This window comes from Pristis pectinata, chromosome 18 (assembly GCF_009764475.1).
Source record: "Pristis pectinata isolate sPriPec2 chromosome 18, sPriPec2.1.pri, whole genome shotgun sequence".
Taxonomy (NCBI): Eukaryota; Metazoa; Chordata; class Chondrichthyes; order Rhinopristiformes; family Pristidae; genus Pristis; species Pristis pectinata.
The window spans coordinates 36,781,770-36,807,697 of NC_067422.1; the positions used below are offsets into that span (position 1 = coordinate 36,781,770).

Consider the following 25,928-nt stretch of genomic DNA (forward strand, 5'->3'; position numbering starts at 1 on the left):
GTACACAGTTAATGGCAGGACCATTAACATCATCGATGTACAGAGGGATCTTGGTGTGCAAGTCCATAGTTCCCTGAAAGTGGCCACGCAAGTAGATAGAGTGGTAAGGAAGGCGTACGGCATGCTTGCCTTCATCGGTCAGGGCATTGAGTATAAGAGTCAGGAAGTCACGTTGCAGCTGTATAAAAATCTGGTTGGGTTACACTTGGAGTATTGTGTGGAGTTCTGGTTGCCCCATTACAGGAAAGATGTGGAGGCTTTGCAGATGGTGCAGAGGAGGTTTACCAGGATGCTGCCTGGACTAGAGGGTATGAGCTATAAGGAGAGGTTGGACGAACTTGGGTTGTTTTCTCTGGAGCGGTGGAGGCTGAGGGGAGACCTGACAGAGGTTCATAAGATTATGAGAGTCACAGATAGGGTAGACTGGGAAAGAATCTTTTTCCCCATGGTAGAAGTATCAAATGCTAGGAGGGCATAAATTTGAGGTGAGAGGGGGAAAGTTTAAAGGAGATGTGCGGGGCAAGTATTTTTCCCCACACAGAGTGGTGGGGTGCCTGGAATGCACTGCCAGGGGTGGTGGTGGACGTAGATGTGATAATGGCATTTAACAGGCTTGTAGACAGGCACATGGATGAAGGGATATGGATCACATACAGGCCCAAGGGATTAGCTTAATTTGGCATCACGCTAAGCACAGACATGATGGGCTGAAGGGCCTGTTCCTGTGCTGTACTGTTCTATGTTAATCCTGCAAATAACTGATGATCCCTTAGAACAGCAAAGGTGTGGAGCTGTTGAATGCTCTTCCAACCTGATTTCCTGTGAGCGGTCCACTCAAGGTGTAGCTGCCACGCACATGGCCCAGTGTGGCAGGTCAAGTGTCAAGTGCACACCAATTGCTATCAGTGCCGAGGCAGGCATGGTAGTGTACGGTTAGCGTAACGCTTTACAGCGCCAGCGACCGGGGTTCAATTCCAGCCGCTGTCTGTAAGGAGTTTGCGCGTTTTCCCTGTGTCTGCGTGGGTTTCCTCCAGGTGCTCCGGTTTCCTCCCACATTCCAAAGACGTACGGGTTAGGAAGTTGTGGGCATGCTATGTTGGCGCCGGAAGTGTGTTGACACTTGCGGGCTGCCCCCAGAACACTCTACGCAAAAGATGCATTTCACTGTGTGTTTCGGTGTACATGTGATTTCGGTAATATCATATCGGTGTACATGTACATTCGGTAATGTCTTATTATCTTATCACTCCTTCATCTCACCACCGTCCTCAAGAAACAAGACAAAAGTAATAAATATTTGCAGCTTCTTTCTTTCCTTGAATACTTCCAACCACAAAAATGGAGCTCATTCATCTCAGCCCAGAGGCCAAGGTCTGTACTGTCACAGTCTGGCTTAAAATCGGACTAACTCCCCACTTGCCTCTTCCTTCCAAGTGCTTATAGCACAGGGAATAGCAATATGTCTTAGCAGAGGTTAAAAAGCAAATCACCTCAGTCGTTAAAGTTCCAAAGTACAGTCCAGCTGACTCAAACAAGATCTCCTCCAACTTGATCCACATTACCCCCACACAAACCCTCGGTTAAACCGCTCTTGGTCCAGGTTTTTTTAAACTCATACAAAGGAGTATTTCTCAAAACACAAATTTGATCCATGGAAATGTATTCTAAAACCCCCAAACGTGTCAATACCTTAAAAAAATCCATACAATCAGAAGACCTTCATTTATCTAAGAAGTTATCCAGTATGAGTTGCAGTTATTGACTCCCTCCCCCTCACCAACCAAGCAGTAAATGAAGCTCGGACAAACCCCGGCTTTTGAAGGTGAGGCCACAACTTGAGTTCTGTGCACAGTTTTGGTCCCTTTGTTTAAGTAAGGATGCAGCAAAAGAGACAGTCCAAAAGAGATTCACCAGGCTAATTCCTGGGAATGAGAAGGTCATCCTATAGTGAGCAACTAAAGAAGTCGAATGTGTTCTTTGGAGATTCAAAGAACGAGGGGTGATATGATAGAATGATATGAGAATCTTGAAGGGGAACAAAGGGGATGCGTTGACAGATTTCCACTAGAGGGAGAGTCTTGAACCAGGGGACATAGTTTAGGTGGGGGGGGGGGGGGGGGGCGCAGTTATTTACAACTGAGGTGTGTAGGAACAAACTCTTGCCGAGGGTGGCGAGGCCCTGGAATTCTCTGCCCCGAGGTTTCTGAAGACTGGAGCACTGAAGGTATTTAAAAAGGAGGTAGACAAATATGTGAAAGATCGGGGAATGGAGGGCGACGGGGAACTGGCACAGAAGAGGAGTTGAGGCCTGGGACAGGTTAGCCACGATCATATTGAATGGTAGGGGAGGCTCGAGGGGCCGAGTGGCCTCACTCCCACTTCCTTCTGAAGCCCGTCTTCCTGCCGCCTCCCTCACTGAAGCTGGCAAAGTGTGGCGGTGACGTTCTCGCCCACCCAGACAGCGGGGTAGAGGGGCTGGGTGAAGACTGTGTGGAAGGTGTGGATCGGGGTGATGGTGTCGGTGATGCCGTAGAAGGACAGGGTCCCTGCGGTGCAGTCCAGGTACACCCCGACGCGGTGGTATTCCCCGGGCGTCAGCTTCGTTTCCCGGTCGGAATGCCAGGCCGAGTAACTCTTGCTGAAGAGCTGCAGGGACCAGGAGAGGCCATTCCTGCCAATCAGCGAGGCGGGGCCCTTCCTGTCGATGGCACTGTATGTGACGCCCAGGTAGACCCACTGCTTGTTGATCTGCACCTCCCAGTAGTGCTGGCCCGTCTCGAAGCTCTCGCAGCACAGCACCTGCCACTCCCTCTCGAAGCGCTCCTCGTGCACCGGATACTTCTGGGCTGCTCTGTGGGACACCTTGCAGCCATCCTTGGACAGAGTGAGGTAGCGGTGCGCGGTGTTGGGATTGAATCTCAGCTGACGGTAATCTGCAGGGACAGCCAAAGGTTCAGATAACACAACCGCACGACAAACATAACAGGCAACTTTACATCCACAATCCTTACCCTAAATGAACAGCAACTCTCCACAGTTACACCGAGTATAACCATCATCACGCTGAATAACCGTGCAGTAACCATCTCTACACTGTTACGTAACACTGACCTTACACAAAGAACTAAACCTAACTTAGATAGAATAACTCTGTACAACTGCGTAAAGCTCAGTAACCTTACAGAGACCATCTTCTACACAGTTACACTTACCCTACACAAGGAATAATAATTACTTTAGATAAAGAGCAACTCTGCACACAGCAAATAATCATAATGCTGATGGGTCACTGCAAATCTGTAGAGTTTTTACAAAGAATAACCTTAACATGGCTGTGCTCTCTTCTCCTCCCTCCCATTGGGCAGAAGATACAGGAGCCTGAGAACACATACCACCAGGCTCAAGGGCAGCTTCTATCCCGCAGACGGACCTCTTGTACAATAAAGATGGACTCTTGACCTCACCATCTACCTCGACGTGGCCCTTGCACCTTATTGTCTGCCTGCACTGCACTTTCTCTGCAACTGTGACACTATATTCTGCATTCCTGTTGTACGACCTCGATGTACCTATGTATGGAATGATCTGTCTGGATGGCACGCAAACAAAAGCTTTTCACTGTACGTTGGTACATGTGACAATAATAAACCAATTACCACTAACTTACATGATAAAGAGAAGTTAAAGGTAGCATCAGGTCTAAGGAAAAGGGTGAGGGTAACAAGTTCAAGGAATCCTGGATGCCTACAGATACTGAGGGTTGGATAAAGAAGAAAGCTATCTTATGGCAGGGATAACAAATGGAGAACAGTAGATACCTGCAGTGGTATAGGAAGTACCGGGAGGTACGTAAAGAAGTAACTTCAAGAGTGGTGGGGGTCATTAAATAACGCTGGCAGGCAAGATTAAGAAAAGTCTCAAAGCATTTTATTAAGGACAAGAGAGTAACCAGAAAAAGCGTAGGACCCAAGTGGCAATCTGTGAATTAAGCAAAGGATGTAGGTGAGGTCTTAAACGAATTCTTCTCATCTATATTCAACAAGGAGGTCACTGTAGTCGGAGAACTTGAATTCCGGGGTGGTGGGGAGATGGTTGGAACTCCCCAACAAATTATCATTGACAAGGTTGGGAAGTATTAGTGGGATTAAGTTGGAGAGATCCCCTGGGCCTGATGAGATGCAAGGAGATTGCTGGGGCCCTGATGGAAATTTTCAGATCATTTCTGGCCACAGAATAGGTGCCAGGTGACCGGAAAACGGGGCTCGTTTGACAGCACCTTCCAAACTCACAACATCTACCACCAAGAAGGACAAGGGCAGAAAATGCTGTCAAAGTAGCCTAGCTGAGTAACTGCAGTGCATTCCACAGATGGTGCACAGTCACCGTGCACTGGTGGGTGTGGGGAATGAATGTTTAGGGTGCCAATCAAGTAGACTGCTTTTGCAGTGTGAATATTACTAGCCATCCATCAGCCACACTTAAATGGAGATGCAAGAGACTGCAGGTACTAGAATCTGGAGCAACAAAGGAACTCAACGGGTCGAGCAGCATCTATGGGAGGAAAAGGATTGCTAATGCTTCGTGGCAAAACCCTGCATTGTACCTAAATGTTGTGGAAGTCTTGCAGCAGCCAGGGGTTGCTTCATTTGCTGAGAGTGGAATTGAACGTTGTGCAGCTAACAGCAAGCATCCCCACATCTGACCCTCTTGTGAATGCTGCTGCAAGTAAGTTTTTCATTGCACCTGTGCATAAATGTACTTGTGCCTATGACAATAATCTCATATGCCTTTGACAATTGACGGAAGGAAGATCATCGATGAAGCAGCTGAAGGTGATTGGGCCAAGGACTCTGCCCTATTAGGAACTCCCACGGTGATGTCTTGGGGTTTGGATAATTGACTTCTGACGGCCAAAGCCATCTTCCTTTGTGCAAGGTGGTTTTCTCCTTGAAGCTGATTAACTTCATTTTTTTATCAGGACACCTTGATGCCACACTCAGTCAAATGCTGCCCTAACTTCAAAGGACAGTTACCCTGACCTCACCCTTAAAACTCAGCTCCTTGGTCCACATTTGGACCAAGGCTCTGATTTGGTCTAGTGCGGGTGATCTTGGCATAACCCAAACTGGGCATCAGTCAACAATTATTAGTGAGTACCACTTGATAGCACTGTAGACAATGGCTTCCATCACTTTGGTGACGTTTATAAGTAGACTGATCGTGCGGTCATTTTGTGCTGCTTTTTGTGAATAGGACATACCTGAGCAACTTTCCACATGGCTGAGCGGATGCCAGTGTTGTAACTGTACTGGAACAACTTGGCTCAGGACACAACTGGTTCTATTGTTAAGGAAGTGATAACAGGACACTTCAAAAATGATAATATTACTGGGCAGAGTCAATGTATTTTTAAGAAAGTGAGATCTTTTTGACAAATCTGTTGCAGTTTGCTGGGGTTGTAACTCACGGAACAAATAAAGGGTGTTCACAGGAGTCTGGTTCCATTTGGGCTTTCAGAAGGCCTTCAATGAAGTGCACACAAAAGGTTATTAAACACAAAGTACTGCAAGTAATATACTGGCAACAGACAGAAAACAGAGCAGGAATAAATGGGTCACGTTTGCATTGGGAGGTTGTGACTGGTGGGGTGCTCAAGGGGTTTTATCAATGAATTGGATGGGAGGGTTAGGACTCGTATATCTAGTTTTATTAATGATGTTAGATCGAGTGGCTGTTAGGGTTTCGTTGAGGATGCAGAGGTTTTGGGGAATATGGACGGGGCAGTGAATAGCAGACATAATTTAATCGGAAAAAATGTGAGGTCATCCATGTGTGTCTTCCTATTTTTTTTAAACCAGAGATTTTTTTTTTAAATGGTGAGGGGTTGAAAGGTGTTGATGTTCAGAGGGAATTCATTGCCTGAGCACAAGAATCACTGGAAGCTAATATGAAGTCAAATGGTACGACCTTTATTGTAAGAGGATTTAATACAAGAGGAGACATTGCAATTACACAGAGACTGGTATATTGCATACAGGTCTGGCCTCCCTACCTCAGGAGGCATATACTTGCAATAAAGGGACTGCAATGAGGGTTCACTGGATTGAATTCAAGGGATGTGGCATCTGTCCCAGAGGAGAGATTCAGCTAATTGGGCTGATGTTACCTAGAGTTTAAATGAAATGGAAAGACGCAAAATTCTTACAGAGCTTGAGAGTGTAGAGGCAGGGATGATGCTTCCCCTGACTGTGGTACCCAAGGCTAGGAGACATTATCTCAAACCAATAGATCAATAATTCTGGACAGAGCCAAGAAGAAATTTCTTGCCCCGGAGAGTGGTGAGTATTTGGAATCCAGCATCCAAGAGGTGTGGAGACTGAGTCACTCAGTAGATTCGAGGCAGAGGTTGATGGACTTTTGGCTATTACTGGAATTAAGGATAAAGAATTCGTGCAAGAAAATGGTGCTGAGGTAAAAGATCAGCCATGGTCTAACTGACTGGTGAAGTTGACTTGCTTCTATTTCTCTGTACAGATATGTGAATGGTCGGTGTTGGGTCCGCTACTGTTCCTGTTATATGTCAATGATCTGGATGATGGATTTGATGGCTTTGTGGCCAAGTTTGCGGATGATACAAAGATAGGTGGAGGGGCAGGTAGAGTTGAGGAAGCAGGGAGTCTGCAGAAAGACTTGGACAGGTTGGGAGAAAGGGCAAAGAGGTGGCAGATGGAATACAGCGCAGGGAAGTGTACGGTCAAGCACTTTGGTAGAAGGAATAAAGGCAGAATGGGGTTGAGAGGGAAATATAAATCAGCCATGATCGAATGGTGGAGCAGACTCGATGGGCTGAATGGCCTAATTCTGCTCCTTTGTCTTATGGTCTTATGATAACATGGATACCATGGCAACATCACCAAGGTTTGAATTCTGTGCTGTAATGCCACTACCACCAAGTACAACCACCACACAGTTCCCCAGGAGTGTACAACAGTGTAACCACACTCACTCTGCAGGAACGGCTCCTTGAGGTGAGAAGTTGATGGGAGTGCTCGAGGTTCTGGAGGTTTCACTGGCACACAGTAGCTGTTCCCAGTGGATTCTGCACCAAAGAGAGTGGTTACAATGAATAGAAAACATTTGTCAGCTGTGCCAGTATAACCCAGGTCTACAAGGCCACAGTGTCAAATAAACCCATCTAACCCCGACAAGTATCAAGCCCCGACACGCTTCTCGTCTGCACGATTTTACCCCAAGGTTGTAGAGGAGGAGAGGAGCCAGTCACCACCTGCAGACTAAAGGCTGGGATTTACCCTTCTACACAGACATTTCCCAGACTCCCTGCTGGAGGTGGTCACAAACCTCTCTGTTGCATTGTCGGGCTGCCAACGGTTCAACGTTCAGTGGGACACTCCGTGCTTTCATGGGAAAATGCCTGCTCCCAACAAAATCAATACAAGATCCCTTTTACTCCATATAATTTCACCAAACCGACCTGCAAAGGTTGAGCCCTGGGCCAGTCCGGAGCTCTGATCTGTACAACAGCCAGGATCCTCAAAGTGAGGACTTCTGGTTGGAATCATCCTTGGCCAGGCAAACATATCATGCCCATAAACCCCACCCCTCCCAATACATCCAACCCCAACCTCCAGATATATCCCCAACACTTCCAAAGCCCCCCCCAACAAACATCCAACCATTCTCCCCCCAAGGAACCCTCTAACCCCGCTCTCACCCTCCCCCCACAACATCCCTGCAGAAACCCAGTAAACTCCCACTCCACCTTCTAAACCTCCCTCACCCGGGAGCCCGCCCTTGGGAGGAGGATTAGGAGGCTCTTCCTCCAATGCCAACCAAGGTCACAACTGAATTTTGACGCAAGGGGCTCGAGCTCCAAAGTTCCTTACCTCGCTTCCCTTCAGCGTGCAAGAGAAGCCCACCCAGCCAGCTATACAGTTTGTATAGGGAAATGCTTGTTATGCTGGGCATTTCCTTAATAATGCAGTGGTAATATTCTGTGCAATAGGCCCTATTGTAGCAGGTGTTCCTTTAATAGATCTGTGGTAACCCATCCTTTAGTAAACATGCTATACCATATGGAACATAGAACAGTACAGCACAGAACAGGCCCTTCGGCCCACAATGTTGTGCCAACATAGCTAATCCCTCCTACCTACAGAATGCCCATATCCCTCTATTTTCCTCTCATTCATGTGCCCATCCAAGCCCCTCTTAAAAGCCCCCAGTGAATTTGCCTCCACCACCCTATCAGGCAACGCATTCCAGGCATCCACCACTCTCTCAGTAAAAAAACGTACCCCTCACGTCTGTTCTGAACCCACCCCCTCACCTTAAAATGCGTGCCCTCTGGTATTGGATCGCTCAATAATGGGAAAAAGATATTGCTTGTCCACCCTATCTATGCCCCTCATAATTTTATACACTTCCAACAGATCACCCCTCAGCCTCCGCTGCTCCAGAGAAAGGAGCCCAAGTTTGTCCGGTCTCTCCTGATAGCACATTCCCTCTAATCCAGGCAGCATCCTAGTAACCCTCCTCTGCACCCTCTCTGAAGCCTCAACAGGCTTGGATGGGCACATGAAAAAGAAGAAAATGGAGGGATATGGGCAATCTGTAGGTAGGAGGGATTAGCTATGTCAGCACAACATTGTGGGCCGAAGGGCCTGTTCTGTGCTGAACTGTTCTACGTTCTATAATATATTGCAGAAGCTTAGGTTTCAAAAGGATCACGTCTCATTCTTCTAAATTCAGTGTGTTTAGGCACATCCTATTCAATCTGTTCTTGTAGATCAAACCCTAGCCACAGGAATCTTTCCAGTAAATCTACACATTGCACCACTTCCAAGACTTCCAGCACACAGCACTTCAGGTGTGGTCTCACCAACGGTGTGTACAGAAGCAGCAAACTTCCTTGTACTTGTGCAACCTATTGCAAAAGGACTAGCGTACTATTTGCCTTCCTGATTGTTTGCTACACCTGCATCTTACTTACTGCATCCCATAATGTGCGTACCCCGTAGGACCAGCATTTACTCCTTCCGCATATCACGTTCCACCTGCCACTGCCTAGGCCCTCGATCCGTCTCTGTCCTCTTTACGTGCTCCTCACCTACAATTACTTGGGTCCAGAAATCCTTTGCCATCACTGTGAAAATGGTTTGGTTTTCTGGAATCATTCCACTCTAGCAAACAGGGCAATCTGGTTGCAAACCGCAAGTGCTTACGATGCATTTCCTGAATCAGATATGTAGTGAACAGCTTCATTCTCTGTGTACACTCCTATACAGCTGGGAGGGAGTGGAATGTCTGAGGACTGGGTCAAGTGTGGAGAGGGGGTTAAGATCGAGGTCTCCGTCACAGATACTTTAGTGCATCATGGACATGGGACATTGGGATCCGGAAGTTTTGGGGTTACAGTGGAGAGTCGCCAATTGAAAGGGAACCCTACCCACCACTGTGTGGGGAAGTCCAAGTTCCCTACCATGTCCCAAAAGAAGCACCCCATTGGCAGGTAGATATCCTGGTGTGCTCCACTGATGAGGACATTTAATAGGGGCACGAGTCTGCTTTACACCTGGAAGTGGCCTGCAGAATGATGGAAAACGACCCAGGAATTAATTCTGGAAAAAATCTACTTTCAATTGTCGTTCATGCAATTGAATTTCCAGCCTAATACCTCTAGTTAAGGAGAGACAGTGAAGTACACCAGTGGGAAGAGATGGGTACAAGCATGTGGAGGCTTGGGTGTGGAAGTGTAAACGCTATGAAAATCATTCATTTATTAATGGAGGATTTATTAATGCAGTTCAATATACTCTGAAGTCACGCATTCCCATACACAACACAAGAAACACCATTGATTCTGAGTCTTCAGTGTTTCCAGGCTAACCCCTTTCAGTATGTGGTGTACTTGGTTGCTTATCCTTCTTCTGATACCACTGAAGGAAGCAGTGTGAGTACTGGAAATTGGGAAGTTCTGGGAATCCACGTCCTCAGTTTACATCACTCTGTTAAAGGGCTCACACCCAAACTGTCAATCCGTTTCATCTGCTTTACAAACACTGACTCATCAGCTGTGTATTTCCACATTTTCATTCCACTGAAGCTGTCACATTTACTTCCATGAAATTCTAAAGTCCAGATAACTTGTCTCCACCCATCACACTCAAGGCTCTTCTGCAGCTCTAAATTTTTAGCAGACTACTGAATGTAAATTTGTATTTAACTCCTTTCAATGCGTCTCCCCTCACTACCTCTGCCAGTCCAATAACCCTCACATTCTTGTGATACTCCGACTCCTAACATCCCTCAGCATTTCCTCCCCCCCACTACAAGTTCTGGAATTCCATCCCCCAACTCCATCACTCTCTCCTCAAAGATCCTCCTCCTGACAACCTGACTCTTCGACCAACTGTCCTTCACTGCTCTAGTGCTTGTGTCTGTGGCCCTGAGGGTAACATTCTCGTAAATTGCTGTGGGATGTTACCCTGCATTAACAGCGCCATGCAGACGGAAGTTTTGGGGTTTGGTCAGCTTTTGCTGGTTGTCTCGGTTCTGTAACTTGTGAGAGATTAAGTCCCAATGCACAACCAGAGCTCTACTATTTAAACTCCAGAATCCCACAAAAAGGACCAACCTTCATCTTTACCAACTGTCAGAGAGGAAGGCAAGGAGCAAATTAAGGGAAGCAACAGGTAACAATTCAGACAAATTCTGACCTGGAACTTTCTTTGATTCTGGAGCTTGCCTGACGAAGCCCTGGAGGCTCTTGCAGACGAGTAAGGAGATCTCCTCTAAGTGCTGTTTCATTGCTTCTAGCTGGTCCTCTATTCCCAGCTCTGGGATTGGCTTCTCCTGGTCCTGGGGACTCCTTTTCAGTACCTGGATCTCTTGGGGGAACTGAGGGGCAGCACATGTGGAACAAAGGAAAGAACTTGCATTAAGGTACCGCCTTTGCCAATGTTAGATCAGCCCAGGTTCTTTACAGTTGAAGGATTGGAACCAAAGTTATGATAAAGCAAGATTATGAAAAATTACACAGAAATTCAGAAAGATAGATAAAAGGGAGACACAAGAGACAGCAGATACTGGAGTCTAGAGCAACAAACAATCTGCTGGAGGAGCTCAGCGGGTCAGGCAGCCTGTTTCCTCCAACCATCTCCCTCTCCGCAACTTTTCTTGTTTTCTCGCTTTTCCAGTCCTTGACCTGCAACGGTGCCTCAGTTCCTCTCCCTTTGGATGCTACCCGACCTGCTGAGTGCTTCCAGCTGTCTGCGCTTTGCCTCCAGCCACCAGAGGCTGGCAGGGGATGACATCCTGCGACCAAGAGTAGTGAGTCGTCCAGCAACTGACCCTCGAGCTTCCGAAATATGAGACACAAGAGACTGCAGACGCTGGAATCTGGAGCAACAAACAGCAGGAGGAACTCAGTGGGTTGAGCACCATCTTTGGGGAGGAAAGAAGTTATCGACATCTCTGGTGGAACCCCTGCATCAGGATCAGAATGTGACACCATTCGGTAACATCTCCATCTCAGTGCTGATCGTGACCCCTCGCCCCTAGTGCTCTAAGCCCCATGCAGTGACTCCCACCCACCCCTACTGACCGCCAGCGGTTGACCACACACATCCCGACCCGAAGCTGTTGATGGTCACCCTGACTGACCCTCCATGTCCCAATAACATTTACTGGTGCCGTCCCTTGCCCCTCAGGCTTCCTCCCTGAGACCCTGACCCAGTTCTCTGCCCTCTTTGCCTTGCACCTCACGAGCTGGTTAATCTAGCAGTAGCCCTCTGGGCTGCACTGGTTTAAGCTGCTGTCACAGGGACAATCAGTGCCTGATTTCTGGGTGGTAGATTCAAGCTGGGTGATTCATCGCCACCCAAGCGTGTAATGTTCAATAAGAGAGGGTCACATAGGGCAAGCAGCAACAGGCCAAGAGGTGACGACAACCGTGATAGAACTGTTTGCCTGAACTGTCTGACGTTTCCACTCACTAATGCGCAGGATGGAATTGTGGTGGATGTGGGCCAAGAGAAATGAATCAACAGGTTCTCGGCTGTCAGGTGAATGGGTCACAGCAAGAGGAACAGTTATTCCTGTTTGTAAGGTTACTTGCGTTGAATTGCCGTCTTCTGACACTGCCACCTGTGTTGAATATTAGAAAATGTTTGAAACACTCAGCAGGTCAGGAGGCATCTGTGGAGAGAGAAACAGGTAACGTTTCAGGTCGGTGACCTTTCTTCAAAAATGATATTAGACGTGAGTGTCTGTTTAGCAAATGCAGGAGGCAGGAAAACTGGCCAGGGACTCAGAGAAAGAGGCTCAGTGCTCTTGTGTTGACACTGCAGAGGTATGGGCACAAAATATAGACTAGTGCTGTGGCATTTTTCAGAGAAGTTAAACCAAGGAGCTGTCTGCCCTCTGAGGTAGATGGAGAGGGCTGCACGGTGGCATATTAGTCATTGCTGCCTTCTCCTCAGGTTTAATCCTGACCTTTGGTGCCATCTGTGTGGAATTTGTACCTTCTCCCTATGGCCGTGTGGGTTTCCCTTTAATATTTTGGTTTCCTTCCATGTTCCACAGATGTGAGGGTTTGGGGGTTAATTGGGCACTCTAAATTGCCCCTAGTGTGGGCGAGTGATCGGCGAGCTAGTAGGGGGTTCGTGGACATATGTGGGATATGGGTTACAGGGGAATAGATGGGGGAATGGGATTGTTCTGAGTGTGACTGTGCTGGTGTAGACTTGATGGGTTGAATGGCCTTCTATGACATAAGGGATAAAAACTATGTCTTATTCATTCCAAATTCTGCAGAATTTTAACATATTAAACAGGACTATGAGCGTACAATAACCAGGTCAAGACTGTGTTATTTCAGTTCAATACTCCAGCACTTGTTAACGGTGGGTTCATCAACTATTACTTTAGGGTGGGAGATAATGTCAGATTTGTAGTTTCAAAATGTGTAATATGGGCATTTAATAACCAGCCCACTGTACCTGCATCATCTTGGAATAGAAACGTACAGAATAAATTTTACAATCCAGCACCCCAGTCAGAGAACTTTGTTCAATATCCAAGATAGGCGGAATTAGTGTAGTCAAATTTAATTCAGGTAACAATGACTTGTGGCCCAAACCTCTGACCAACAGCTACCCAGAAAAGTTCATTTGTGAGATTTTCTCCTTATACTGATACACTGTTGTCACCACGGATTTGATATTGGTTGACATCTGAGGTACTGAATCCAGCTCTCTCTCTGCTACTATCTTTTTCTCTCTCTCTCCTCTACTTGTAGTTCTTCTACCTTCCCTCCCAGTTTTGCTCTTCCTATGTCTCTTCACTTGGCCAGTCCTGCAGAGCTGGACCACAGCCCTGGTCCACACCAGTTTCCCTTGGGATTTTGTGGCTGGTTGCATATCTAATCAGGGTTTTGAAGAATTCTTATTATGTTTACGTCATGCAGTTGACTCCAATGCTTTCGGCTCAGCACCCTTTGTCTCAACACCCTGGGTCTTTTTCTCTGAAAGGTGCCTTTGCCTGCTTCAGCCAGTCGGGCTGTGGTGTACATTATCCCTGCTCATTTCTGTAAGCACAAACAGGATGTTCCCTGGCCATCGAAGGACGTGGTCCTGATGCAGCCAAATGGGATTAGTGTAGCTGGGCAAAAAGGTCGGCATGGGCGTGGTGGGCCGAAGGGCCTGTTTCTGTCCGTACAACCCATAGGCACAAGTGTATTGTGGAGGGTCGTGCGCGTCATGTGACAGCACTGCCCCTACCTGGTCAGAAGACACACCACTGTCAATCAGGGTTTGGCCCCGCCCCAGCCATCAGTGCACACCTGACCATTGACCTTTTGTGATCGATTAGTCCTCGCTGGCACCGGGCCACTGGCCTTTTTGAATTACCTGGGCCGGACCCCTCAGCCCTCCAGCACTATAAAGAGTGCCACATGTGCTCGGCTCTCTCTCTCTCTGATTGCTCCGAGGGATTCACCCTGCCTCATCCCAGGCTGAGGAACCGTGGAACAGCACTGGAGGGATCATTGGTAAGGTGTGCACTTCAACAGGGTTAGGAGCATTCTAGTTAGTATCCCCGGTAGCACAGAGCTGTGCCTGCACTGAGTCAAGGGGTGGCGGGTATCGTATTGCTTTTCCTTGATTGTCTGTACCCAGTTCGTTGTGTGTGCGTGTGTGTATTTTACCCTTGTTGCGATTTTCCCATGCTCGCTATCACCGGTGCGCGTGCGTGTGTTGCTCCCGTTACCCTTTCCCTGCGTTTGTCTTTTGTAAATAAATCATTTATCTCTAAGACTGTGTTCAGAGTCCTTGTCCTCTGAGATCTCGAACCTGTTTCACAACAACATTTCACACCTGCCTGCTGCTTGTGACCTCCTACACGCACTAGCCCATAGCCTCACCAGATGACTACAGGAGTCATGCATGCTGCTGGTCCCCTACATACGCAGCCGGGAGGTAGGGCCAACCCTTTGACCACTTTCTGAGCATTGCTGCAGACTGGACATGGCATTCCCTTTGACAGTCAATGACACTGCAATGGCACCATCAATGTTCTGACAGTCACCACCAGCCAGTGTTTCAACTGAAGCAGCCACTGAAAATACCCCGCTTACTAGATCAGATCAGGGGGCGGATATCCTTCAAAGAATGGCTCATCGTGGATAGAGTGGATGTGGAGAGGATGTTTCCATCAGTAGGAGGGTCTAGGATCTGAGGGCACAGCCTCAGAATAAAGGGATGTCCCTTTAGAACCGAGATGAGGAGGAACTTCTTCAGCCAGAGGGTGGTGAAACTGTGGAATGTGTTGCCATGGAGGGCTGTGGAGGCCAAGTCATTGGGTGTATTTAAAGCAGAGGTTGACAGGTTCTTGATTGGTGGGGGGGGGAGGGGGGAGGGGGGGGGTAAGGGGAGAAGGCGAGAGAATGGGGTTGAAAATAAAATCAGCCATGATCGAATGGACAGAATGGCCTAATTCTGCTCATATGGTCTTATCATCCAACTCCCCGAAACCACTCCACCGACTACGTCTAGAATGTCATGGAATCCTCTTCATTTGACCAATACTCAAGAAGCTCAATGCTATGCAGGACAAAGCAGTCTGCTAAATTAGCAGCCCATCCACCATCCTAACAACCCGCCACAAGCACACTGTGGGCACGGGGTACACTGCAGCAACTCTTGAGAAACTTCTTCAGTAACACCTCCCAGCTCGTGGCCTCCACCTGGAAGAGTAAAGGCAGAATGTGCTGAAGAACATCGCCACTTTCAAGTTTCCCTCCAAGGTCTTAGAGCTGTGAAAGTTGTGAAACCTCCGTCCTGTCAGTACTGTGAACCACCCACATCACACGGTAGTGTAGCGGTTAGTGTAACACTATTACAGCGCCAGCGACCTGGGTTCAATTCCGGCCGCTGTCTGTAAGGAGTTTGTACGTTCTCCCCACGTCTGCGTGGGTTTCCTCCGGGTGCTCCGGTTTCCTCCCACATTCCAAAGACGTACGGGTTAGGAAGTTGTGGGCATGCTATGTTGGCGCCAGAAGCGTGGCGACACTTGCGGGCTGCCCCCAGAACACTCTATGCAGAAGATGCATTTTACTGTGTGTTTCGATGTACATGTGACTAATAAAGATATCTTATCACTGTAGGAGGCCAAAGAATGAGCCTAACACCATTTTCTCAAAACCAGTTAGGGGTGGACAATAAATGCCAACATTGCTGGTCGTCTGGGACTTTTCTCCCCCTGGAGCAAAGGAGCTTCAGGGGGTGACCTTACAGAAAATCTTGAGGGGCGTAGGTAAAGTGAATGGTAACAGTCTCTTTCCCAGGGTAAGGAAATCTGAAACTAGAGTACATAGGTATAAGGTGAGAGGTGAATGATTTAAAGGAGCAACTTTTTCACACAGAGGGTGGTGTGTATATGGAACAAGCTGCCAGAGGAAGTGGTAGTGGTGGGTACAACATAGAACATAGTTCCTGTACAGCACAGGAACAAGTACAGAACAGGAACATGGCAGTGTAGCGGTTAGCGTAATGCTTTACAGCGTCAGCGACCTGGGTTCAATTCTGGCCGCTGTCTGTAAGGAGTTTGTACGTTCTCCCCGCATCTGCGTGGGTTTCCTCCAGGTGCTCCGGTTTCCTCCCACATTCGAAAAGACGTACAGGTTAGGAAGTTGTGGGCATGCTATGTTGGCTCCGGAAGTGTGGCGACACTTGCAGGCTGCCCCCAGAGCACTACACAAAAGATGCATTTCACTGTGTGTTTCAATGTACATGTGACTAATAAAGATATCTAATCTTCTTACAACGTCTGTGCCGACAACTTGACCAATGGTCAAGAAGCTTAATGCTATCCAGGACAAAGCAGTCTGTTAAATGGCACCTCAACAACCCACCACAAGCACACTGTGCTGGGTACAATCACAATGTTTAGAAGACATTTGGACAGGTACGTGGATAGGAGAGGTTTAGAGGGATATGGGCCAAATGGGACTAGTTTAGGTAGACAACTTGGTTGGCATGGATGAGTTGGGCCAAAAGGCCTGTTTCCGTGCTGTGTAACTCTATGTACATCTTCAAAAGAAAAACCAAAGAAAGTCTACCCAATGAGGAGGGGAATTAAATTTTGCCCCCGATAGTCAAAGGAAAGTTCCCCTACAGGCAGCCATGGAGCAGACATACCTGTAGGATCTCCGATGTGTCATTACTCTTCAGTGTGGTCTCCAACTTCAGCCGGGCCTTCCTCAGCTCAGCACGCTTCTCTTCCAGTTTCTCCACGGTGCTGTCGACCTGTTCCAGTGAGCTGTGCTCCTTGGTCGCTATGTACTCAATCACTTTGGCCTTCACCTCTTCCAGCTCCTTTGCCAACGTGTCAAACTTGTTGACGTAGCTCGTTTGTGCTCGAAAGGCCGAGTCCTGACAACCAACAAATAATGGGATCAGTGAAAGGGGGAAATGCTGGAAACACTCAGTCGTTTGGGCAGCATCTGTGGAAAGAGAAGTAGTGGTAACACTTCAGGTCAAAGACCCTTGTTCGGACCTGAGAAAATTTAGATATGTTTAAACTTGCCCATTTTCTAAGTTTTCCCAGTTCTGAGGAAAGTCAACAACCTGAAAAGTTTCTCTTGCCTCTGCCAGACCCGACAAGTGTTTCCAGTATTTTCTTTTATTTCAGATTTCCAGCAGCTGCCAGTGTTTGCTTTCCAATTATAGTGGAATCAGCTAGTGTCCCCACCCCATCCACACTTGCAGTCAGCAACACTATTTAAAAACTCCCCCTGTGCCCTGGCCAACACTTACCTCTCAAATGAACACCAGAGGTCAGATTCTGTGCCTGTGCCTCGTGTGTGTGAATACCTGGATGCTACGTGTGTGCAGGCTGGATACCTTCAGTGACATTCCCAGTTAAATCCTCTTACACAGTCAGTGTCCTCATGGTACAAGAAGTCACCCTTGGCTATGTAACAACTTCATCACAAAAGAAAGGCAATGGAATCACTGTTTAGTTAGTCCAGCCATGAACTGCAACGCTGAGGGTACAATCGCAGCTTTATCGTGATGGTGATCAGTCTGGGTGGCGCAGCAGCACAATTTTAGTGACCTGGGTTCAATCCTGACCTCAGGTGCCACCTGTCAGTTGGCACGCTCCCACTGTGACCACGTGGGTTTCCTCCTACATCCCAAAGACACACGGGTTGGTAAGTTAATTGGACACTGTCTAGATAGTAAGTAGAACTCTGGGTTGAGCTGGTGCGAATCTGGGGATTAGTCCAAGATTGGTGCAAATGGGTGGTTGGTGCCATGTCAAATGGCCTGTTTCTGTTGTATGACTCTGTGACAATGAAAAATGTCAGTAGCACACAGCCGCGACAAGACCAAGTTCCAAGCAAGCACATTTAGTGTCTTGCAGGAAAACACCACCTGCTGTCACAGAATTACCCTGCTGCTGTTTGACCTCTGACTGACCACCCAAACCTCCTCTGATCAGGTATGTCTGAGACGACATGGGGCTTGAGTGGTCCCACAATTAAAGTGGTATGCATCTCTGAACTTGAGCAGAATTTGGACATTGTTTTCTAAACAAGGCTGTGACTTCTCTGAAATGGGTGGTATGTTTGTGCCTGATTTCAGATTGTTTGATGGGATAAGGCAGGAACAAACAGGGAAAGTTACTGAACTCCTATCCCTGGCCTGAACCGATCCCAAGGGAAGGGATTATAATAGCCTCTGCAAGGAGGGTATGGTGAGAGCAGCTGCCAGAGTTCAGGCGACTAATGTTTCAAAGCAGAGTGAAAATTCCCCTCCTTAGAATAAGCCAGCTCAGTAAAGGTGACCTCATGCTCTTTATTTAGCAGAGTCACAGGGTGATGTTGATCCCACAGTGACAACATCCTTTGAGATAAGAGGAGTAAGAACACATCAAACAAGTATGTCACAGTTCAACGCTGCAAGAGAAAAACTGACCATCCTTGTGCTTTGTTTCACACACACAGTAACATGCATCGGCCGCTCCCAGTTAGAGATCTGTAAACATCAACACTAATCATACAGGCCCTTCAGTGCATCAGGTCTGCATCTACCATCAAGTGCCCATTTGCACTAATCCTCCACTAATCCCATTTTATTCTCCCCACATTCCAGATTTTACCATTCACCTACCCAATGGGCAATTTACAATGGCCAATTAAACCTACATCCTTGGGATGTGGGAGAAAACTGGAGCACCCAGAGGGAACCCACGTGGTCACAGGGAGAACGTGCAAACTCCACACAGACAGCACCGGAGGTCAGGATTGAACCCGGGTCTCTGGAGCTGTGAGGCAGCAGCTCTGCCCGCCGTGCCACTGCGCCATCCTTCTCTTCTGGTCTTCTAATTCAGTGTCAGGATGTTAGACCAGCGTGCAGGCTCTGTCAAGGATTTTATTGTCTCTCCACAGAGTGACGTCATAAGTCCATTCAGAGGGCAGTTAATAGTTAACCACACCACATACTAGCAAGACCAGGGGTGGTTGAGGGGGGAGGGGGAGGTGGCAATTTTATTTCATTAATGTACCATCAGGGTGAATTAGTTGGGCTTTTATCACAATGCTACAACATCAGGCTCACTATTATTAACACCTTTCTTTAAGTTTATTGTTCATTTGAACTTAATCAAAATCCTCAGACTGCACTGGGATGGACTGTAACTCACTATTCTTTGTATGATCGTCCAGGAACAAAATCACTGCAGTCCGTTCCTCTATCTTGTTAGAGTGATAATACAAATCACAGACCAGAGAGAGCCCAGACATGTTCCAGACAGCAGGGAGATAAATATTCTCCTTCCTGACAGCTCTGTTAAAGAGACTAGTTGATGAGGATGAATGTACTGAGCATGAAATATCTCAAATCACAAACTGAGATGTCATCGGTCAGGATACATTTGCCGTTGCTTGTTCTGACAACATGTGTGCTTCCCAGATGCACAGCACTGTCCTTCTGAGCTGCATGGGGATGATTATGCAAGAGAGACAGACAGGGAGACAGAGGGAGCATGTGTCATATGAATCTTGCTAAGTCTGTGCAGGGCAGACTATTCTCCAATCATTTTTAACCTTCTTCCCATTGGCCCAGGACCTCACTCTGGAATATCCATTGTAACTACTGTGCAACAACTGCCACAATTAAAACAAATCGTGCACAAGCATCTTCCACTTCTGAACTGGAATGAAAGTAAATCGTCCTTTACCCTCAACCAGAGACGTTCCTGTACCAATACATGGGCTGGTCCTAGAATCTTTACCGCCACCTGGGGCCTTATTGTCTCATCCAAAAGACAAGAGCTGATGGCGTTGCAGCATTCCCTCAGTGCCACACTGGTGTCAGCCCAGATTAAAGCAGCAATAGAACGCTCCACTATTCTAATAGAGCCCGGGATCTTTAATATCTGCCACAAAAGGCAATGAGCATTGATTATCAGATGAATGGGGAGTAACGTCAGGCTGGGTTTAAAACCACTTTGTCCCCTCCAGTTAGTTTTGACTCAGACTGGGGCTTGGGGATAGTCTTTACTTTCTTACAAGGTTACGGAGGTTCGGCATGTTACCGAACACTCTCAGCAGTCCATCTGCAGAAACTTGTTGAAGTCTGCTGTCTGGTTGCATCATGGTCTGGTACAGCAATTCCAATGGGCAGGAACGCAAGAATCTGCATAGTGGACTCTGCCTAATCCCTCCCCACCATTGGTAGTACCTACATGAGGTGCTGTCTCAAGAAGGCAACATCCATCATCAAAGATCCCCACTATCCGGGCCGTGCCATCTTCTCACAGCTACCATCGGGCAGGAGGTACAGAAGCCTGAAGTCCCACACCACCAAGTTCAAGAACATCTACTTCCCTTCAACCATTCGGTTCTTGAACCAACCTGCACAACCCTAATCACTACCTCAGTATAGCAACACTGTGACCACTTTGCACAGAAATGGACTTTGATTTTTTTTGTTCTAATTGTGTTTTTTCTTGTAAAAATTGTGTATAATTTATGTTTTTGTTGCAAATGTTCTGTATCTGATGCTATGTGCCTGTGATGCTGCTGCAAGTAGGTTTTTCATTGCACCTGGTGCACGTGACAATAAACTGGACTTCGAGTCTCTGGAGCAGTACATCGATCGTATGATCACTAGGCCCTGAGTCATGACAAGCAGTGACAGGACCCAAGCAGTTTGTGACACCAGCTGCGTACTCCAAGGTAAAGAGGAATCAGTGCAACTCAAGCCACTCCAACACAGCACACTGGAACGTGTTTAACTACATGGGGAAACAAAATCACTGGAAGTGTACTGAGAGCAGTCACACACCCCAAGGAACTGTCCACAGCATCCTGCTCAATGCTTATCCATCACCAACATCAGTTCAGAAAACTTTGATAACCTACAGGCAAAACCAGCCAAGATCTATTAGGGTAAGGGACTGGATGAAGATAGACACCAGGCTTGGGTTTAAAAGCCCACAGATGATGGAAGGAAGAGAAGATGAAGGGACCTGAGGGGTTACAGTTTACTCAGAAACAATCTGTTTCAATCCAGTTTGTTTGTGCCACCTTCCATAAGCCTCCCCTTCAACACAGCAATGGACTCTGTTTCACCTACTCCATGCAGCAGAAAATTCCACATCTCATTGTGGGGTCCGAGATCGGAAGGGAGAGGGAAGGCTGGTGAAGGTGGAAGGGAGACTACGTACAGACCAGGAGGACCAAAAGGAAGCACATATCACAGAACGGCCAGACAAAATAGACAGGTGAAAAATAGTAACATTGTACAAAAGGGGAAAGGAATTTTTAAAATCGGAAATCAATTCTTTTATCAGTTTACAATACTTTGGTGTTCTCTCTATATTGATCATCACTTTGCACATATTAAACTTGAAATCCTGATTGCCACTGAACACTGCCTGATCACTGAATCTCGATCTGATCCCCGAATCTCGATCTGATCCCCGAATCCCGAGCTGATCCCCATCAACAGACAGTGGAAGTGCATGTGGGATACGCTGAACCGTCATCAAGGCCACACTTCTACCAACCTCTACCTCGCCTTTCCTGATTTTTCATCCTTCTCCACCTTTCCTTTCCTTGCCGGCCTTTCTCTCTCTCTGTCTGAGGCGCTGCATCTGTGTTATTGTTTGAGCAAAGGTGAGAGATATACCTGGACCGACAAAGGAAGGGAGGAGGTTTCTCCACACAGAGGAATTCTCATACTCCCCCGCCTCACCAATCTCAGCTCAGACAGACCTCAGACCCAACACTTCCATGCGCCGTACAGCTTGGCTGTTCACCCGATAACCACACAGGAGCTTCAGGGAACTCAGCTTTAAATTACCAGATGCGTGAAGAATAGGAAGCAAAAACAGAACTGACTGGAACATGGACCAGCCCTTATCAACAGTCACTCTCAATGCCCTTCCCTCTTTGGTCCACGAAGGAGACTTGAGATGAACAGCTGTAGCTTAATTGGGAGCTCTCTCATCTCCGGTCGGGAGGCTGTGAGTTGAAGCCCATTCTGTTGAGCTGAGAAAATAACCTCGGTTGATGCTCCAGTCCTCTCCTGAGGGTGTGCTGCAATGGCTTCTCTCCTGCCCTCTCTGATGGAAATACCCCATGCCTCTATTCAAAGGGCAGGAGAGTTCTCTCTCATGTTCTAATTAACCAACGCCACCAAGACAGTTCACTAGACCTTACTGTGCACAGTGCCCACGTCACAGCACAACCTGTTTCATCCATTTGTTAAGAACACAAGCACTATTCTTCCTGCAGATGGAAGGATCTGTGAGCGTGACTGATGGGCAAGAGAAGGAGCAGTTGTGTGCACTATGGCTTTTCCATTGCCCTCGGAGTACCTCACTGACCACGCACGGCTTTGGGGCACGATGAAATGTGAAATACGCTCGACATTAGTTCTTTGCAGGTTTTTTTTAGTAACCAAATAAATGTAAGAAATTTGAATAATTATTACCTTAATAGACTTGCTTTGCTGTTTCAGTGTGTCGATCAGCAGTTCTGTCTTCTTTTCTTGGCGTTCAACCTCCTCATGTTTTGCCACAAGTTCCTTCTAAAATATTTTAACCAAAAGAGAGGGAGTTAAGCAATTCTACCCTTGGTCCAGCAACCACACTCACCTCCCTGGGACAGCAGGTTCTGGGCTCAAGTGCTGCTCCAAATTCATACACTGATTCTCGGCACCAACAACCCAGTTCAGTTTTGGGGGCCAAGTTGCACAGTCTAAGTGGATGACACCATAACCTAAGTCTCCATCTGCTCTTGTACATGGACATAAAAGTCCCCAGGACAGTTTTCAATGAGCACAGCCCCCACACCACCGTGTTCTGCTAACACACGGCTCCCACACCACCGAGTCCCAACGATGCACATTGTTGGCAGCGGAAAATGGGATGGTGAGGGTAAGGAGTAGGTGAATAAGAGGGAGGGAGGGAAGGTTGGAAAGATTTAAGGTAAACAGTAGGTTTGGTGAGTGGAGAGCTTTTTAACCCACGTAGAGTGTTGGTGACACGTTGCAAGCTGCTCTCTACAGATCTACTCATTACCTTCACTATAATCGTTCTACACTTTACTTTGTACTGTTATTGTTTTTACCTGCACTACCTCAATGCACTCTGTACTGACTCAATATAAATGCACTGTGTAATGAATTGACCTATACGATTGGTTTGTCAGACAAGTTTTTCACTGTACCTCGGTACAAGTGACAATAATAAACCAATACACAAGAAAATAGGAACAGGTAAGTCAGTCCCTCAAGCCTGCCCCGCTATTCAATATGACCATGGGTGATCTGCTCCAGGCCTCAATTTCTCTTTTGTACCAGCTCCACATAGATCTCAATTTCAAAATGATCCGCTTCCTCTTTAAATACCCCCAGTGATCCCGCCTCCAGGGTAGAGAATTCCTGAGAGTCACCATCTTCTACAAGTAAAAATTCCCGTACACAGCCTCCCCTTATTTTGTAACTGTGCCCGCTCGTTTGAGACTCTCCCACCAGTGGGAACATCAACAACTACCCTGTTGTACCTCCTCCCACCAGGGGAGGATCGCAGCAGCAGCAATAGTCATTATATTTAATCAGTGGGTGGGAAATAACCTCGATTATGGCAGAGACTGTGATGCAAAGTACAATCCAGCAGGAGAGCTCGTCATTAATGAGAAAGAACAAACCTCCTGCTGGGATCCCCCTGTGCACCGACCCCTGGGATCCTCCTGTGCACCGACCCCTGGGATCTTCCTGTGCACTGACCCCCCCCACCCGGAATCCCCCCGTGCACCGACCCCTGGGACCCCCCATGACCCCTAGGATCGCCCCGTGCAGAACCCCAGGATCTTCTTATGCACCGACCCCTGGGATCTTCCTGTGCACCGACCTCTGGGATCCCCCGTGACCCCCCCCCCGTGCACTGACCCCCGGGATCCCCCCATGCACTGACCCCCCCCCCCCCCCGGGACCCCCCCATACACTGACTCCTGGGATCCCCCCGTGCACCGACCCCTGGGATCTTCCTGTGCACCGACCCCCCGGGACCCCCCATGCACCTACACCCCAGACCCCCCCCCCCGTTACCCCTGGGATCGCCCCGTGCAGACCCCCGGGATCTTCCTATGCACCGACCCCCGTGCACCGACCTGTCGCTGGGCCCTCTCGTCCTCCACCGACACCACCTCATGGTCCCGGTGCCCGCCGACGGAGCAGGCGGAGCAGAGGCGGCAGCCGTCCCGCCGGCAGTACAGGTCGAGCGGCCGGTGGTGGTCGGGGCAGCCGGGCGGCGGGGCCGGGGCCCGGGGGAGCTGCCCGCCGCTCAGCCGCACCACCTTCACCAGCTCGGCCAGCACCAGGTTCTTGGCGAGCTGCTCGGGCGGCCGGCCGAAGGCCGTGCGGCAGGCCGGGCAGTCGGGCAGCCGCTGCCGGCCCAGGTGGTCGCGCAGGCAGCGCAGGCAGAAGCTGTGGCCGCACGGCGTGGTCACCGGCTCGGTGAACAGCTCCAGGCAGATGGCGCAGCTCAGCTTCTCCTCCAGGTCCAGGCCGGCCATGGGGGCGACCGGCCGGCGCTTCCGGCAACAGGCAGGGGCCAGGGGAGGGGAGGGGCCAGCGTGGGGGCGGGGCCAGGGTGGGGGCGTGACCAGTAGGGGCGGGGCCAGGGGGAGAGGTGTGGCCAGGAGGTGGGGGCGCGGCCAGGATGGAAGGGCGTGGCCAGGAGGGGAGGGGCGGGGCCATGGTGGAAGGGCGTGGCCAGAAGGGGAGGGGCGGGGCGGGATGAGGGCTCATGCCCAGGAGGGGAGGGGTGCGGTGCGGCCAGGAGGAGGGAAGGGGTGTGGCCATGGGAAGAGGGTGTGGCCAGGAGGGAAGGGGGTGTGGCCATGGGAAGGGGGTGTGGCCAGGAGAGAAGGGGTGTGGCCATGGGAAGGGGGTGTGGCCAGGAGGGAGGGGTGTGGCTATGGGAAGGGGGTGTGGCCAGGAGGGAAGGGGTGAGCCAGGAGGGGCGGGGCCAGGAGGAAGGGATGTGGCCAGGTGTAGGGGCGGGGCCAGGGGGAAGAGATGTGGCCAGGTGTAGGGGCGGGGCCAGGGGGAAGAGATGTGGCCAGGTGTAGGGGCGGGGCCAGGGGGAGGGGCAGGTTACGTGCAGAGGTGGGGCGGAGCTTGGCTGCGGCAGGTGATGGGCGGGGTTTTGTGTCGGGCTGGGGAGCCAATAGAGGGGCGGTGCGGTGAGGTCATATGCACGGGTGGGGCGGGGCCTGGCTGGGGGCGGGACCAAGTTCCGGGGAGTGGATCCAAGTCAGTCAGGTTGACCATGCACAGTACATGTGTGCACAGGTGTAATGAAAAACTTACTAGCAGCAGCATCACAGGCACATGGCATCATACAAGCAGCATTCACACGAAAAACATGAACATAAATTATACACCATTTTTACAAGGAAGAACACAATTAGAACAAAAAAAAATCCATTTTAGTGCAAAGTGATCAGTGGTCATTGTGTTGCTAAACTGTAGTGAATAGGGTTGTGCTATATGGTTCAAGAACCCAATGACTGAAGGGAAGTAGGTTCAAGTTCCTGAACCTGGTGGTGTGGGACTTCAGGTTTCTGTACCTCCTGCCCAATGGGAGCTGCGAGAAGGTGGCACGGCCTGGATGGTGGGGATCTTTGATGGTGGATGTTGTCTTCTTGAGGCAGCACCTCCTGTAGATACTACAGATGGTGGGGAGGGATGTGCCTGTGATGTATTGGACTCAGTCCACTACTCTCTGTAGCTTCTTATGTTCCTGTGCTTTTGAATTACCGTACGAGACCATGATGCAACCAGTTAGGATATATTCAACAGTACATCTGTAGAAGTTAGAGTGTTCAGTGA

The 25,928-nt window shown here is 48.8% G+C and overlaps 1 protein-coding gene across 1 annotated transcript; it reads right to left on the reverse strand.

Annotated features, from left to right (window-relative positions):
- Positions 1-1,292: 1,292 nt before the first annotated feature.
- Positions 1,293-24,653, reverse strand: LOC127579922 (tripartite motif-containing protein 65-like). The gene is made up of 6 exons (XM_052032981.1): positions 24,203-24,653; positions 22,524-22,619; positions 16,716-16,949; positions 10,737-10,917; positions 7,007-7,099; positions 1,293-2,933 (listed from the first exon to the last, which is right to left on the reverse strand). Exons 1-6 carry the CDS (start codon positions 24,605-24,607, stop codon positions 2,413-2,415), a joined length of 1,530 nt encoding a protein of 509 aa, XP_051888941.1. The 5' UTR covers positions 24,608-24,653; the 3' UTR covers positions 1,293-2,412.
- Between the last annotated feature and the right edge of the window lie 1,275 nt (positions 24,654-25,928).